This window comes from Pipra filicauda, unplaced genomic scaffold, assembly GCF_003945595.2.
Source record: "Pipra filicauda isolate LSUMZ 115617 unplaced genomic scaffold, ASM394559v2 scaffold1_size10287979_pilon, whole genome shotgun sequence".
In the NCBI taxonomy this organism is placed as follows: Eukaryota; Metazoa; Chordata; class Aves; order Passeriformes; family Pipridae; genus Pipra; species Pipra filicauda.
In genome coordinates this window covers 2,198,029-2,216,081 of record NW_024104310.1, presented here as the reverse complement: position 1 = coordinate 2,216,081, position 18,053 = coordinate 2,198,029, and the positions used below count along the sequence as shown (strand labels likewise).

Genomic DNA, 18,053 nt, shown 5'->3' with positions numbered 1-18,053 from the left:
AGCTGTGCTGCTTTTTTGACTCAGCTAAGAGGGAAAAAGGGAAACATACTGTATGGAAAAACATTTAAAAATAATCTCTCATTCTGTACGAAATCTGGAGTTGACTCTAAGGGACAAAGTTTAGGTTTAGACTTTGCAACAGAAGGATATGCCCCTTTGGCACCTTGTATAACTTTCTCTGAACTTTTGCTGAGCATTAATCCACTAAGAGTACTGTAACGTATTTGGGGGAGGAGAGAGAAGAAATAAAATACAGGTTTTTTCAATGGTGACTACATGGGACTATATTTAAAGAAAAATAAGTGGTTCTTTCCATATGTTGAATGACATTTAGGATCCAAATGAGCATTCGTTTTTACCTTAGACATTCATCAGGAATGTGCTGGCAAATATCACAGGCAGAAAAATTGCTGGAAAAACTGGGCAGGGATTTTTATTATTCAATATGCTTTAACTCTTCTTTGCTGTCACTCTTTTAATTAAAGGCTATTTCTTTGGCATCGGGGTGCTCCAATTTTACCAGAAATTGTGACACTAAATATACCATATATAATATAAGGACACAATCTAAAATGTGTTAGCTCAGTGGTTGCATCTTTAAATGTCTACAAGTTACAAAACGTCAGAAAATCTGGGTTAAAAGGGTTCCAGAACCGAAGCCTAGTCAAAGGGAAACAGCAAGATAGTTTTATTTTACTGCCTGCTCTGACAGGTCACTGGATTTTGATTATGCAGTCAGATATGGTATTCATCCCCTTGATAATGAAAGGTGGGTGGCTGGCTGGAAAGAAAAGGCATGCAAGATGACTTTTGGTCATTGTCTGAGCTATTTCTGGTAATCCTCCTTGCTGTCTAACTCATGTGTTCAGGAAGGATTTGGGCCTGTGGGGTAAATGGAATTGAAATCTCTCAAGAGGAAAAAACGATAAGGAAACAATGTGTACTTGCCAGCATTTTTAGGAGAAGATGTTTAACAAAAGAAGGAGGCTGTGTTCTGTATTAGGTTACTGCATCACCAGCTATATTGCTCTCATTGCTGCCTTACAACGCCAGCTCAAGACAATAGAAAGACTGTTGCTGCTCTCTGGGCTCCTTGCTGAAACTTTACCAGCTGGAGCCGAATATCACCGATCAAATGTCATAATAATGCAATTCACTCACCATTTAATAAATATACATAGTATTTATAGGGAGATAAACCCTTAACCACATTTCATTTATGGTCTAGTGTGGACTGGGAGAACACATATGGTGACGTGAGGAGATAGATCAGCTGCTCTGTAACGTATCTTTTTTCTTTTCTTTCTTTTTTTTTTAATATCTCCAGAGCACCAAGTCAGATTTCCAGATGCTCCTTCCCAGCCTGAGTCCTGCATCTTAAACCTTGTGCAACAAAGGACACCACTTTGAAATTCACAGAATATCAGTTAATTCAAGGAAAATGTAACAGCTAAGTTAAATTAACATTATTGCAAGAGTTTCTTCTCTGGTAATGGCATCCTAACACATAGAGAGGACAAGGTATTTCTCTGCCCTGCTTTCCCTCCATCCTGTTTGGAGGAAAGGTGTCCTGGCCTTCATGTACAGTGAGTTGCCAGCTTTGAGTCAAAGCTTCTAAGAAGCAACTGCAGTAGTGCTGTTGGCACAGCACAGTGGGGCAGAATTTTGTATCCACCCTCAACAAATTAATTAAAAATGCAGTTTTTAATTTTTGCCCACCTATGGACAAACACAGCTGAGCTGTGCAAGAAAGTGGCCCAGCCAAGGTACAAATGGCTCCCTTGTACTCAGAAGGAACAAATGTGCTTACCTTGGTTCTGCACCCTCCACTTTCTCGCACCACCTTTCTAAAGGGGCTGCACCGGGTTCATGAGGTTACACCTGTTCTGCAATGCCAGAGGTATAACATCAGGAATACTTCCACCATGGCAGTGTGTGCAGCGCTGTTTACCACTTGGATTTATCTGCCCAAGTCTTCTCAATCAGTTTTACAGTTTAGCTCCAATCACTGTAGACTGTGACATTTAACATCAAATATTCTTCCAACATTTCCACATTAATAAACACAAACAGTGAATCCTCTCTCTGTTGTAATGATGATTTCTGGCAGCATTTAAAAGTGCATATTATTGTGCCAGTATTAAGAATTGGTACAGCTTCATGCAATGCTGGAATATATATCCAAAAACTAATTTACTTGAGTTGTAATGTTAGGATTATCCTTCTGTCTTTCATGACTGATGCTTCATCTGGAGAATGCTTAATGTTTTCTTGTCAATGAGTGTTAACTCAAATGAATTATTCCAATCTGTTTACTTTGTCCCTTTCTAACAAATGCAAATTATAATTAAAAAGAAAAAAGAAAAGAAAAAAAAGAAAAATGCAAACAGCATTGAAAACCTGGTATGACAACACTGTGTAGTTTTTTCTACTCTAAAGTCCACATCAATAAGCAATTTAACAATAGGAGAACTCTTAATGGGAGACCAACAGATGAAATTGTTGTAGAGCAGATCCTTGGATGAAATTTTTTCTTTGCCCATGTAATTGCATGCAGCCATCCTTGTGTGAAATCCCCCATCAGATTACAGGGTTTGTTGTATGTAAATTGAAGACTAAATGCTTGGTAGCACCTTTCAGCTCTGCAATGCTGGAAGTGAGTTTTTTAATAGGAAATTAGATCAGTAATATTTTAGTCAACAAAAATGCGGAAAATTTCTGCATAAAGATGAGAAAATTATTCATGCAAACTGACTTTAAAAAACAAGAATGAACATCCACTATACTGCTATCCTTAAAAAAAGTCTGTGCATTATTTTGTAAACAAAGAATGAGATGTGCAAACACAAATTATTTCAACTTTGCTGGCTATAGTATTAACTGAGCTTTTGGTTAGCAACAGGTTGCATAATTTAGTGCTTTTGATTTTTAATATGATTTTATACAGTTCTCAAAGTCAGGAACAATATGTGGAAAATTACAATAAACTCAGTCCAGATTATAAAATAGACTTTTGCAAACCATCAACCAGGCATTAATACAAGACATTGCCATTTCCAGTCCCTGTTATGCCGCAGTTGATCATATTAACCTTCAGTGAGTTTCAGAAGCTAAAGTGAGAAAAGATTTCTCAGCCTTAACTTCCTCTGCAAATGCTAAAGTGGTTCCTCTAACATAAGTTTGCCTTCCTTTGTAGCTGATAGCCCAGAAAACAACTGATCATGTAGTAATGAATTATCATTAATATTATTTATAAACACTTCTTTATTAAAATGGCTCCTGCAGCTGGCTGGATCATAGAGCAGAGCTTGAATGTACCACACGCTGAGAAAACTGAGGAAGACGTGTGTCACTAACAGGAAACAACAGATGGTTGGTAGAATGAAACAAAACATACATCATCATTAGACACAAAGTTTTAGGCAAAGACATTCCTGTTCCTAAGAGCCTACAGGCTTTTAATGGCCTGGCTACAGATGAAGCATCACAAAGCTTTGTGCTTGTCCCTAAGGAAGATATGAAATGTGATGGCTACCCGGAAAGGGGTCTCAGACTTCAGCACATTCTAAGCGGGAATAAGAATTATATCAGTGGAGCAGTGAAAACTAATGTGTTCTCCAGCTTGCTGAACACAAAGCTGATAACTGTTCTGGGCTCCTGGCAGAAGGTTGCAGCTCCTGGAAATCTCTTAAAATTCCTCTAGATAGTTCATCATCTTCAAACAGTGACCATGGGAATGCGTCTCCTATTTCCATGAGAAAAAGATCTCTCTCTCACTTTCTCTATAAAAGCTTTAAAGACATAGTCCCTTAGTTAAATGAAGAGACCTGAGGAACTCATTTTAATTGCCAAATGTAGCAATTCCCCAGCTATTACTGGTTCCAGCAATATGGTCTGTACTTAAAAATGAGAATATTACTAGGACTGGGAATACATCTAAATTGGGACAGTCATGTACCTGTTGCAAAAATCCATATAAACCAACTTAAAAAAAATCCCTTCACACTGATTTTCCTCCCTCACCCCAAAATATTTACCAGCTCTTACTGCCAACAATAGTATTTTATTCTACAGATGATGAAAACTAAACACAGCCTCCAGTTCCAAGGACTGACAATCTAAATACGCCTCAGGGAAACCCACAGAGGAAATAATGAAGGGACAGTAAGGTTGTTTTCCTTGTTGCGTTGTTAATTCACATCTTATGGGCTACACAAGAGAGTGAATCTCTGGAACAGTCATGAGTTCTGTGCTGAGGTTACACCTAGTTAGTTTATCCTTTTTCATGCCTTTGGGGCATAAAGGAGAAGAAAAGGCAACTAAACACCAGTGGCTGTAACAGTGACAATAGTGTGAGGGGAGAACCTTTTTGATCCCATTTTACACCTCTCCGTCACTCTTCCTTTCTTTCCTTATTTTTCTAAGACAAAGATTACTCCAACAAACAAGAAGATTAAAATTGGACAAACGAAGCTATTATCAGTCGTGGCTCTCATTTCTCCTCCTCTGACAGATGTCACTGCAGTCACTGCACTGAAAGTCCAATGTGTGAACGTAAGCCCATTCCAGACCTTGATTGCTGCAAGATGTGCAGATGAAAACAGAATTCTGGGAGCCAATTTATGAGGGAAGTGGGTCCTGGAATCCTTTGGAAGGGCGCAAGTAACTTCCTCTTCCATCCATCTGTCTTTAAATCACAGTCATGTCTGTTTGAGCTCTGAAACCATCAGTCGGTTAGGCAAAGTGATACCTCTAAGGAAATTTGCAGGGTTGTTTGTTTGTTTTTTTTTTTTTTTCAAAGTAGATAAAATGCAGTGGGGATAAATATTTTCCAAATTTACCTTAAATTTTTTTTCTTCCAAATCTCCTGGGCTTTATGTTTTTCTTCATCTCAGTACTCTGTCCAGTCCCTAGAAGTGCCTAGAAAGTGTGCACTGCACACAGAATAGAAATCAAAGCCATGTTCTTTAGTCTGTTTTTGTGTAATCCGAACTCAAGCTTCCAGTTTCAATTTTTAAAATGCGATTAAAGTGTAAATTACAAAAGATAATACTGCTCCTAAGAACAGAAAAAATATTAAAATAAATTCGCAAATCAAAGAGAGAAAAATCAATCACTGGCAAGAACTAGCCTAGGATATGAATGAATTGCATGCCATTTAGAGAAACAAATAAATGCAAAAGAATTAATCAGCAGACGTAAAAGAGAGAGACTGTGATGCTGCTTCAAAATAGAAGAGATTACAAGAGGGTATGAAATAATGACCGTGTGCATCAAATCATAGTTGATTTCTGCCCAGATGGAAAAAGACACTGAAGAAATGTTTTGAAGTGGGTTTCTTAGCAGGACATGAATTAAAGGCAAATGAATCCAGTCTGTGCCTCTCTCATGTACATGCACACACACAAATCCTACTTTCACAAAGTCAGTCCCCCATCATGCATTTCAGACCCTCACTCTTCCTCTGCCATGTTAGGGCTGAGATTTAAATTGAGTCTGGAAGGCCAGAGTGTGGTGGCACAACAGCAGCATAAAAAAATAGATGAGTTTTTTTTCTGCTTTCGCAATCCTGACAGATTCCTCACAACTCCTATTAACTAGATTGAGAACTTGGGAGAGAAAGATGTAGAAACAGTCAGGCACAGCAAATAGAATTAGGAAATATTTTGAAAATAGACTTGCAAGCCAGGACATGCAATAGCCAAATTCACTTTAAGTCTCAACAACCCAAGTTCAAAGGTTTGTATTACTCAAGAATATCCTATGTTTAGCCAATACCACTAATCTGGCACATCTCTTCCTTGTCTAGCCAAGGTTTCTTCCTTTCCCACCTCAACATACCCAGAACAGACAAATGCAATGTTACAGATACTCATAAGCAGAGGGAACGTGACCAAAACATTAGGGCAGCTTTGAAAGGCAGGTCATATATCTACAGTCATGATGGGTTTAAACTTTGTTTTGTTGTTCTTCATGCTGTTTGCCAGCAATAAATGGCAACTGTACTTTCCAATCATGTTCAGCTGGGCTCTATGCCATTTTTTGCTGTTTTTGATGGCAGACTTTTCAAAGACATATATTAAAATATCTGGCCCATGCAATAACTCACTAGGGCTGCACTCTTGTTTCCAAGGAGGCCCGATAAGAAGAGGGAAAGTAGGTTTTTTGAGAAAGGCAGCAGTCTTCTGCATTAGTAATATTAAACTTTCCCATGGAGTTTCAATAGCATTAACAAATTAGTTTGATAAAATACAGGAGGCTTTGCAGATGGTTTTTTCAGGGTTTCAACAGAGCAAAATGTGCAAGCTGTACACCCACTCCTCGATGGTGTAAGCTCCCTTGTAGTCTGTCCTGTGACCATTCTCAAATATAGTAATGTTACAGAGTTAATCTCATAATGGTAATGCGTCCACAAACAAATTACTGCAGTAATGTCGTTAGCTCAATTAACTTTTGAATTTATTCACTACGCAGAACTAAAGGTCATTTTCTATTAAAATATCTCCCTCCCACTTCCTTATCGCCCTTTGCAACTTAAGGGAGTTAATATTAGAAATCCTGTCTATGCTATGTCAGGAAGAAGACAGGATGATGAAGCCAGAAAAAGACCTTATTCTTTACTAACATAACACAGACACGGCCCAAAGAGAACATCTGCCTTCTTTCATGAACACATCTAATTATGGCAAATTGTTAACACCTTGAAGAGGAGTTTCATAGAAGGGTAAACTTTAACATATGCCATTCTCACACATAAAACATCCTGTACGTCATACTTTTCCAAACACACGCCCTTTTTCCTACAACAGTTTATCAAAGGCCTTGTTTTGAAAAGGACTTCAACCTGTTTTCCATTCCTGTGGATGCATTTTTTTAGTGCTTGCAATTATTTGCCTGTACAAATAAATCCATACATCAAACTAGGTAATCTGGGAATGCAGTCAGGAGATAAGACAGTAAGACCTGCAAAACTGCAAATGCAATTATTTCTCTACTCGCAATGCAAGCCACTACAGTTTAGATCTTCTGCAAAATCCAGCCTTTACTGTCTTTGGGCACTGCAAGCTTCCTGTCCGTCTTACATCTCCTGCTATTCTTCCCCTTGAGATCCCACACTAAAGTCACAGTGAATAATTTGACACTATTATTGCCATGGCAACACCTTGATGTCATGCATACACAGAATCATGACTGACATTCTTGCAGTAACCAACAAAAGGAGGAATGAGGGGAAGAGGGAGAAAACGAGACTCAGCTCCAATACTAATGGGGGAAACAGAGTATCACTGGCACTGTAAATATTGCTTTATTCATAAATCTGCCTTCTTCCATTTTTCACCATGTCAACATTCCTGTGAAGGGCTCCCATCAGAGCCCAAAACACACACACAGTGTAGAGGGGTCTTCCATGCCTGGATTTGGCCAGAGCGCAGCAGGAACCCTTCTGACAGTGCTCTCCTTGGGGAGAGGACTCCATGCTACAGCATGGAAGATTTTTGCCTCAGAGGTTAGTCTGAAAAATGTGCCTTTGAAATGTCATAGGTATGGCCTAAAATAACACAAGACTTTAAACTATGTGGGTTTTGCCTCTGAGGATAGTCTTCAGGTGTTCAGCTGGGCTGTAAATCTTTTTTCTTTTCTTTTTTCTGATGTTTATACGCACTCACAGAAAGACACACGCAAACCATTAGGAATAGTATAACATAACATCTGTTAAGTATTTTTTAAACTCAATGTATGCAGCAGTTCTTATAGGGGTCTACAGGCAATACCAAGACAAGGATGGAAACAGCCTTTTATTCTAAATTTCATATGTACATGAAAAGCCATTTTACACAGTTTTGTAAATTCTGCGTAAAAGAGCTATTGTCATCTAATGTCACTGTGCTTACACTAATAAGAACTTTTAAACATGGAGTACATTATTAACAAAAAAACTGTTAACAAACAGGCATAAAAGACACATATGTGTGCTGATATTTCACATATATTCTAGAAACAAATTGGCGCAAAAATAAAATGTGCCAGTAAAAAAAAATAGGCTTTTTTTTTAATCACGCAATACATGATTTTTTTTCCTGCTTTCTCTCTTTCCTTTTTGTACACAATATGTTGAGATCCATTCTCAAGCCTTTTCACATCAGGATTTGCAGGCACTTCAGCAACCCAGCTATACTTTTTACAATACATGAAGTTAAGACCAACAAACATAAAAACAGCTGCTGCAAAAGAAATTCTCATATCCCATATGCACATTCAAATATTACTCACTGCTAGAGCAATCTTTTTTGCTTTAGTTATTTTTGGATACTGACATGTTTTCAGGATGATGTGTAACAGTTTGTCTCCACTTATCTCTCATTCATATACTCAAAGGTTTGTTTTTAATGTAGCATCACAATGAAACAATACAATATATGGAAGCACAAAGAAAATTGTCCACAAAGCTTCATGAATTCTAAGAAGAAGGAATTCTTTTCTTTATAGTGTTTTGATCCAAAGAAAAACTTTGATTTCTTTGCTCTTGCTTTAAGGTACCTCCAAAATTTACCCAAGGACAACTGTATATCAGATAACCAGGGGATGATACCTTCCCTTGTTCTCTTCCTAAATACAAGTGTCATATGACCAAATTAATTTAGAAGCAAAGCAAAGCAGAACTCAGTTGTATGTTTGTTCAAAATTTCCCATCTTTAATAGAATAGTAAAATATACTTGGTTTGTTTGTGACTGTACAAATAATCTCTCTCTAGTTATTTCATTTGTAATGGACTGTGTATTAAGGTTATAAGGCAATTGTAAAAAGATGGTCAGGATAACTGAAAGCTTAATATTGTTTTCCTCATGAGTCAGGGTAAAGGCTTTTTTAATGAGCTCAGAGTGGGGAGAGAGAGAAAAAAAAAGAGTGCATATGTGCATAATAGGAGAAGGATAGTTTTTCACTTAAATATTGATCAACAAAGACTGGTAATGACTCCACCATAAAACATACCAGAACTCTGACTGCGATCCAGAGTAGTGCTAAGCCTTATCCACTCAAAAGCAATATGTAACCCTCTTCCTGAACCAAGAGAAATAAAAAAAGGACATGTCAATGTTTCCTTCAACCTCAAATTCATTCATTTTATGCCATAAAGCTTCATGTTGGTGTAATAAGTCACTGCAAAGTAAAACACATTACAACAAATCCTAGCAAAAAGCCATTGACAACTACTGGACTGGGCTACAGGACTCAGAACGCAGGAGCACATTTCCGCTATGATTGTCAAATGGTGGAAGGTCCTTCCATGAATTCAACACTCGAGACAGAATGGCAAAGACATAAGGCCCACCAGCGCTTTGCCCATATTTTCAAAGGCACTGAAATAGACAACGGATATATTCCTTAGTACCATCAGTTTAAAAAGTTTTCAAAATATAAGTCTTTATATTAAAATGTTCCTTATTGCATGGAAAGTTGATCTTCATTTTCTTCACCTCAAGAATAAAATGGTCTTCCCTTTTCTGGTGTTTGCAATCTGTTCAGCCTCGCTACCTGAGATGGTGAAGGCGGTACATCTTGTCTGAAAGGACCTTTAGGAGGGGTATAATTAGGGTCCTGAATTTTCTTATATGAGTCATAGTTGCTAGGCCCTTCAGAAGAAGTTTTTTTTTTCAGTTGTTGTTCTTTCCGCCTCTGCTCTTGACGGAGCAGTTCTTGTGTTTCTAGCATTACCCTGGCATTAAAGCCATGTCCCCCCATATAGCCATTCCTCGATCCCTGGTAGCTGGAATATCTGGGATTTTCCTTCGCAGTCTGGAAACCTTCTCCAGGGGAATAACTCTGGTCCCAGGAGTCTTGAGATACAGAACTGGCATTTTTTCTGCTTTGTCTGAAACAAAAAATTAAAGAGACTTTTAAGAAAAATGTTCTGGTTCCCCTTTAACTGTTATTGACAACAATCACTGGAAAGAAGGGTGTTTCTGCAATGCCATCAGTTTTCCCCCCATTATTGCATTCTCCAGAAATCACGTTCTCTCCTGCCCCAAAGAGACATCTTTTCTTAAGGAGAGCATTTTCTAGAGAGTTGAACTATATTTCTAGTTCTCTACAGGAGGAATATGCTGTGAAAACCCATCCAGTGCTACAATTACCCTCATGTTCTCAAGAAAAATGTGCTGCAATTCAGTTGCAGACTAGGAAAGACCATACATGTTGCTGTGCTTCCTAAGAAGCCAGATAACAGCCAGCACTTGTAAAGTCACTCATGAAAGATTTGAATCCAGACTCACACTTGATTAAAAATGCAACAGGCAGATCCTTAAAACACTTGTGCTCTAACACTGCACAAGTCAGAAGATAAAGCTCTTTGCTGATAGGTAGTTACACAGTTTCTTCCTCCCATTTCCAGAACTAAGGAATTTCATGCTATCATGACTGTTTCCCAGTCTGCTATAGTTTTCATAAAAGAAAAATCAGAGATAACCTTTTTTGTTCATTTTTTGGCTCCAGGGTGCAGATAAATAAGCCAAATACACATAGGAATTACCAATTCTTATCTCTTTTCACAATAAATCATCACATTATTTTGAAGACAGATTATGGTTTTGAAATAACTTTAATTTACTATCAAGCTGCTAGATGATTGTATGAATTTAAAATAAGACAGGTGATGATAAAGTAAAATAATTTTGAGCTGCAGCAAAAGAGATATCCACTACGAGATTAAAATTAGTGTATGAGAATCAAGTAATAAAACAAAATATACTGTGACATAAATCAATAAGAAAATCATTTAATTGTTTATATATGGTTTGGTTTTTCATGTCAACACATATGATGACGTGGACTCAGCCAACGAATATGCAGTGGAGAGACAGGAGACCTGAAGAATTTTTCTACCATTAGTAAAAGTAAAAAGTTACCTAATGTTTTCACAATCTTCCTTCTACAAATATAATTTGGAATTACCATATCCACCTTATTTTATAACCAATTTTGAGATCTCTAGATGAAAAATGTTATGCAGGATGAATGCAAATTATTACAGAACAAATTACAATGTAAATTCTTACGCAAATTTTTATAGCTGTTATTGGTATTCTCATATCCAATACTGCCAAAGAAATGAGGTTTCTGAGTCATGTTTTATCATTCCCTGGAACAAGAGCACATTGAACAAACCTCTGTAGGCTACGAAACTGTCAGGTTTCTGGTCTAGAGCAAGATAAATTGTAACTAGTAGAAAATTAACGTGGAGTTAAACCTTGCTTTTACAGTTTCACATGGGACAAGAAGATGACTAGTTGAACTGATTTAATTTACTGACTGTTTTTTGGTACTTGTTCAAAATGAGTTGGCTCACTTTCCCTGTCTTTCTGGGAAGATCCTTTAAAATCGACTCAAGAGTTTATTTGCCTTCAGTACTAAAGATTTGAACGTGCAAAGAGGAAAAAAAAGGAGGCTCCTAGAGATTATGCAAGATGAAAGGCAACCAAGCTCAAGAATGAAGCCAGCCACTTTAATCATTACAAAGACATGTTTGCAACATTAAACTTGGGACCTAAATTTCAGAGTAACAGTAAAATTTCTTTAAAGATCAGTCACAGAGTTAGGAACAGTTTGTAAAGCTGGAGAACTGGATGCCCCAGCTTTTATAGGAGTATCGTGGTATTTACAGTGCTGAATTTTAGCCTGAGGTCCTGTAATTCTGTCTGCTCTCAGCACAGCTGAAATACCATTAAATTATCATTAATTACTCAGTAACATGCATTGCTAGCTTGCCAGTCACTTCTCTTGTTGAAGACGACATTGAGTAAAGTTCTCAGAAACTCTTTTCAAAACAAGCATTTCTATGATCTATTTTCCATATTTCTTGTAGATTTTTCTCCTTAGAGTTATTAATTTCTGTCACTGGAGCTTCATTGCAATTGACTTCCAACTTTTAAATGCTACCAACGATTGAGAACAGGAAAAGTGAGTTTTCAAAATCACCATTTTAAAACTAAAAATAAACCTCCCAACTTAAAACTGGCACTAGTGTCTGTATCCTTTCACTCCACCAGTGCATTGCTGGGGCTTGCAGAACTGAAAGAGAGTTTCTCAGGAGAAACAATATGGCATTAATAGGAGGAAGGCAGAAATCAGAAGAAATGAGAAACTAACAATCTCAGAAAACACAGTAATTTTGCATTTCCCTTTCCCACCTTCCAAACTTAACAGAAAAATTCTACACTGAAAGGTGTTAAAGCATTTAAAAATCTGAAACTGTTTTATTTTCAAAGTCGTTGGCAAGATAGAATGATTAGATAACTTTGCTATGAGGCTTGTATTTATTTCCAAAAAAAAAGAGTTATAATGTATCTGGTAAAACACATCTTGTCACAACAAATTTTTTTCCACACTATTTTCACAGAGCCACAAAAATAATACAACCTTGTTGGAAAGCAATTTGACACCAACCTCCAGTGTAAATTATTCTCCATTCAACCATTGCTGCTGATACTTCAAAATGCAAAGACTATTTGCATAATGCTCAACTATAGAGTTAATTTGAAATACAAGTTGACTAAACTTCTATTAATTCTTAAAATTAAATATTGAGTAAAAGACATTTTGCCCAAACAACTAATTAAAAAAAAATTAAGGTTTTTTAAAAATATAGGTTTGTTCAGACAAAAAAATGTATTAATTTTCAGCATTCCATTGCTAATGACCTGGTAACTCAAAGGAAATGTATATACTGTAAACTTGAAGGCCCCTGAGTTTTTGGATAATTTTCTCAGTTCCATATTCTTTTGTTGGAGGACTCAAAATTTTTTTTCCTTTTACTTTTTCCCTTTGCGTTAGTATCACAAAAATAGAATTTCTGCCCAGTAAGGATTTAGGCAACAGAAAAAGAAATCATTTGACATGTCAAAAGGGGACAACTCATGTCATGCTCAGGAGACTTCTGTAATAGCAGAAAATTAAACTGGATGGTGTCCCACAAAGAATAGTTTTGTTCTAATGTCTCAATTCTATTGGGTGCTGAGTGCCATCAGATCCCCCTGAAATCCCTACAGCTCTGAAGCAATTCTCCTAAAATAAACAGCTACCACATGCTCTCACTTAAGAAATTTTATGCCTCTTCCACAGTGAATACATTCCACCTTATATCAATGCTAAACAAAAGTGTCTGCACTAAGTACGACATTTTCCTTCACAAATGAAATTAGCTCCAGGCTCATGTGCACGGAGTAGCTTGAGACAGTTGCCATACCTGGGTAATGAGCTGTACTGCCGCTGAGCTTGTTGGAAACTCTCTCTTTCTTCCTGCCGCTGCCGCTGCATTTGAACCTCTACTGACACGGAGTGCCTGCCACTCTGGGAGTACGTCTTGGTGCTTGGCTACAAAACAAAAATGAAAATGTCTTAAACAAAGCAGAAAAAAACCCATGAAAGAGTCATCATTTAAGTTGCTGTTGTACAAATACAGTTATATCTGTTTCAACACGCAATTCGAGCAGCTCTTTCACAATAATTAGGTTAAATTCTGACCTGTAACAGTGGCCTGTGCTACACATTTTTTTTCTGACCTACCATTTCTGAGATGTATCAGAAAAACATTGGTCCAGAATGGGTTATGCTTTTATAGTAACACTGTAATTTAAATTAAGTCAGTGGAACGGATCTTCAGACTCTGTAAATTACCCTAGCCACTGTAATGCCAAGTTTAACACCCCACTGAGAATCTGAGGGGAGGAGGGAGTACAGAAGCTCTTTTGAACCTCATCAATACACTCAAGTGATGCTTTCATTTAGTGGAAACACTCTAATTTGCTGTTGGCCCACACATGCACTGCTTGCTTTTCTGAGATGGGAGAAACATTTTCTGATTCGATATTATCAAGTAGATAAATTCAGCAAGTCTCTTGTGGACAATCGGGACTTCTGTGTATCTGAGTAGGATCTTAATGAAGCAACAGTTTGAAACTTTGAGGCCAATATTAAGAGCAAGTGAAAATGGAGGGACTTTCTGAAAATACAGAGCATTACTGGTCAAGATCTGTCAGAATGGTTGGATTTGAACTTTGGAATATGAAAAAGTTAACTTTCATTGAGATGTCACTTTTTGCTTTACATTACTATTTTCTTCAGACTTTGTAATTTCAAGTTGCAAAACAGTCTGTCACAAAAATCAAAGAATGCTATGGCTTTTTCTTGTTTTACTAGTAAGGTTTCACCTCCAAAGAAACAAAGTATTATTTTTATGTCCTTAAAATTACTAGTTCTGTTCAAATCATATAAGTTTAATCATGGGGAGGTTAGGGAGCATAACCACTTGTCTGAGCCTGGGACTGAAACAACTTGTCTCAGACTTGCTTTTGTTAAACCACTTCTTGCCTCTTTATCTGTGCTTTTCCTCAAAACAAACATCCCTTGTTTTTTGCCATTAGAATTTCTTCAGAGAAAGAGATCATAATGGCTTACAAATATCTGCAAGATAAAAGGCTTTTCAAAAGCTTTGTACATTGAAGACAAGTTTTAGAAACTGGAAAGTTGTAATTTGTGAAAGAAACGTCTCCTTTGTCTTGCTATATAGGCAAGTACCTGCAGGTAACCAGAAACACAACAAATTTGAGACAGGTGTACAACTTTTAGAAACTTTGTTTTCAATGACAATACACTTCAGACAGAGCATCAGTCTCAGTTCAGAATTTAACATATACAATCTTCCCATTATGGGAAGATTACTGGACAAAAGAATCAGAATACAAAAGCATAGACTTATTTAAGAAAATCCTTAATGTAACATTGATGTCTATTTCAGAATAGGTTTACTCTGCAAAAAACCTCAGTAAAACAGCATTTCTAAGGAAAAAATGCTTTAGGGATGGTAAGATGAAGCAACAAATTGAGAAAACAGAATCGCATGTAAGCCTTGTGGGAAATTTTCTTAGAGATGAATAAGCTGTACATATGTATGTCCAAACCAACAACCCCCATGGAGATTTCCTACTATATTAAGTAAGGGCAACACACATACAGAGCAGCATTTCAGTTATTGCATATGTCAACATTTCTAACTTTCTTGACTTTATTGAGAGTCTTCTGACATTTGGTATTTTATTGAAGGGCTCAGCTTATGGAAGAGAGTGATTATCTGAAAATCGCAAGGTTTATTTGTGAATTCTCTCCTGTGTGGTTATAAGCAGCTTGCAGAGAACCAGAGGGAAACTCAGAAGTTCCCATATCAACTTCTCCATAAAGAATAAAAACATTTAAACTAAGATTTTAGAGCCAACCTCCTCATTTCATGGGTTTCACTTCAACAGCATTAGAAAGCTTGCAGTTACATTACGTCATATGTGAGAAAGTAGTTATCACAGGAAAGACATGAAATCAGAATTGCTTCTCTTTTTTTGAAAAGCTTCACTTCTTTTAGTTCACTGTAAATAGATTAAGGAATTTTACAGCACAGACAATGGTTAAATTACCAAACAGGTGGAGATAGGATTGAGCTGCTGTTCAGTTTAGGTTTGTACAAGACAATAAAATGCATCTTTTCTAGAAAGCATGAATGCACGTACACACACACATGTCCAGAGAGATGAAGTTACCATGAAAGCCTTTACTAAAGTGACAGAGGCTTTGAAAGTCCTAATGGACTATGAATGTACTAAGATCAAACTGTGCCTTCAGAGATACTTCTTTTTAATGCACAGAGGAACCAATGAGTTAAATGGAGGCAGGGGCTATCACTCCTCTCTGCCTGCTGTAGTGCCTGCCCAGAATGATGTGATCTGAGGAGTCACATCTGGATTCTCTGCAGTTCAGAAGGAATTTCATCTAATGGACAGCATTTGTAATTTGATGGGTCTAAAGGCAAACATCTCAAATCCATTATCTGATTTTCTGAAGGTATGAGTACTAAGAGGATTTGCAATACTCTAAAAAATCTGGAAAGGATACTTATTTAATCTGAATATTGTTCACAACTACAATAAGCTGTTCATACAATTGAATCTACTATCTCATTTCAAGCATCCAAAAATATGGCAATGAGACATAAAAATACTCCCTTTGCATGTAATCACAAATCACATAACATAACATATATACACACAGACAGGTACATCCAAATATCTTATTAATAAAAAGGTTTTTCTTTCAATTCTTTTCATTCAAAACACCAGTGATACCATAGTAAATGCCTATATGGTTATGATGATATAAAGACTTAACATATTCCATTTTGGACCCTTAACTTATTCAGAAAAATGCAAATCTCCATACAGTGATTTAACTTTTCAATATGCTGTTGATTAAATTATCTAAAGCAAAAATATTTATACAATAAGTAACCTTAGTTTTCAAAAACTAATTGGTAATTTTGTCTCAATCTCCAAAGTACACTTTTATACATATATATTTATATAAAATATATTCATAGATACACATCTGTATACATGCCTACCCCATTTATGTCAGCATAAAATGGAGATAATTAAAAAAAAAAGATGCACTATTTCCAAATCTTTCAACAGCAACAAAAAAACCATGTATATAACACAGTAATTTTAACACTGACATCAACACTAGACTAAGTACAGTTATAACAACCTGAAACCATCCAACAAACCTGGCAACAGCTCAGTCCTCACAGAACAGATTGATAAGAACTCTGGCCTTGCTTGCAATGAGACGTATGACAAGCACTGACCTTTTCAAATAGGATGTGGTCAAGGCCACAATAACAACCAAGGCTGCATTATACAAATAAATGTATGTTCATGTCTTCCACAACACATTTAAGTGGCAATGATAGTTCTTGCATTCAGCATTGTTAAACAATACTCAGCACATAAAATTGTGCTTTAAGATAGATGAAATTACACAGCTCTCTTCTAAAAGAGGCATTAATTTAAAACCAGGGCTGCAAAGTTAAAAGTTTCTACTTTCTCACTTCATGCAAACAACATTTTTTCATATCACAGAGAATGTACACCCATGGCTCATGTTGCACTGACCACTATCAGCAGTCCAGGGTAGCATCTTTAGGGACAAAGGTCCCTCCTTTCTTTCCTACCTATACCAAGGGATGCCCACACAGTTTCTTTCCCCACAGAGTGGCATTTCTGCCCACAGAGGTAGTTCTGCATGGTGGCAGCATGGATCCTGCAGGACTGGCACAGATCAAAGCTGCCACAGAATTACGGAGAGGAGATCATGGGGTGATCCAGAGCACTGGGTTTTCAGGGAGATCCAACCAGTTCAGGCAATAGGAAATCCAAAAGTTGAGGTGACAAACTTATCTGACAGCCTTCAGACACAGGTACAAGCCGGGAGAAACACTTATTCCAACTGATAGAACTCTTGTGTTGACGAAGAAATAGTTAATAGGGAGATTAGTAAGGATCAAGTCTCTTAGTATTTTTCCACTTGTTAAAAAAAGACTGTTATTTAATATTAAAATAAACTAACTAATTGTTTTTTCGAGATTAAGCACTGTGTTTAACCAAGAGGTTTCAGGTTCACCTGGGAAGTTGGCAGACACAAGGCCCTCCAAAAGTCCATGGTTCCTATAGTTCAGCGCTAATTAGAAATAGATAAGATTAAATGACCTTGCCTGCTTTATGTGTAAATGTACTTGGCACAGATGACAGACAATCCAGTAACCATGTATATCATATATATACTTCGATTTTTGTTTATGTTGCTATGGTGAACAGAACATATAGCAATATGTCTTTTAAAAGTTGCCAGCAGGTGTGCGTATTAATTCAAACACCACATAATAAGAAAATCCCATCCCTTTCTGTGCCTTTCTATGGTGTCTATGTAGGAAGCTGAGCTGTGTGGTATGGGACAAAGATTTCTGTTCTGTGTATAGGAGCAACAGAAAGAAAATCTTCAGAATAGTAGGAACAAACCACTAAGCCCTGAAATTCTGCCAGAGATATTACACGCATTGTACACGTGTGAGCTATAAATATGTTTGTTTACTAACCAAAATGCCTTAATTTCTTTTTAAAATCTTCTATCTTCATTTTTTTTATTTCAAATAAATTACGAGATTGAAGCTAGTGGG

The 18,053-nt window shown here is 36.9% G+C and overlaps 1 protein-coding gene across 18 annotated transcripts in view; it reads right to left on the bottom strand.

The window, feature by feature from the left end:
• Window positions 1-7,781: 7,781 nt before the first annotated feature.
• Window positions 7,782-18,053, bottom strand: part of PARD3 (par-3 family cell polarity regulator) — a 452,171-nt gene continuing 441,899 nt past the window's right edge. For 16 of the 18 annotated variants that reach the window (XM_039380695.1, XM_039380704.1, XM_039380696.1 and 13 more), the window contains 2 exons: window positions 13,242-13,369; window positions 9,399-9,872 (listed from right to left, as the gene is read on the bottom strand). In XM_039380695.1, coding sequence (XP_039236629.1) covers window positions 9,479-9,872; window positions 13,242-13,369 — 522 coding nt within the window. In that variant the 3' untranslated portion in view covers window positions 9,399-9,478. Of the gene's footprint in view, window positions 9,873-13,241; window positions 13,370-18,053 lie in introns of those variants that run through there. The other 2 variants (XM_039380698.1, XM_039380709.1) reach the window with 2 other exon arrangements.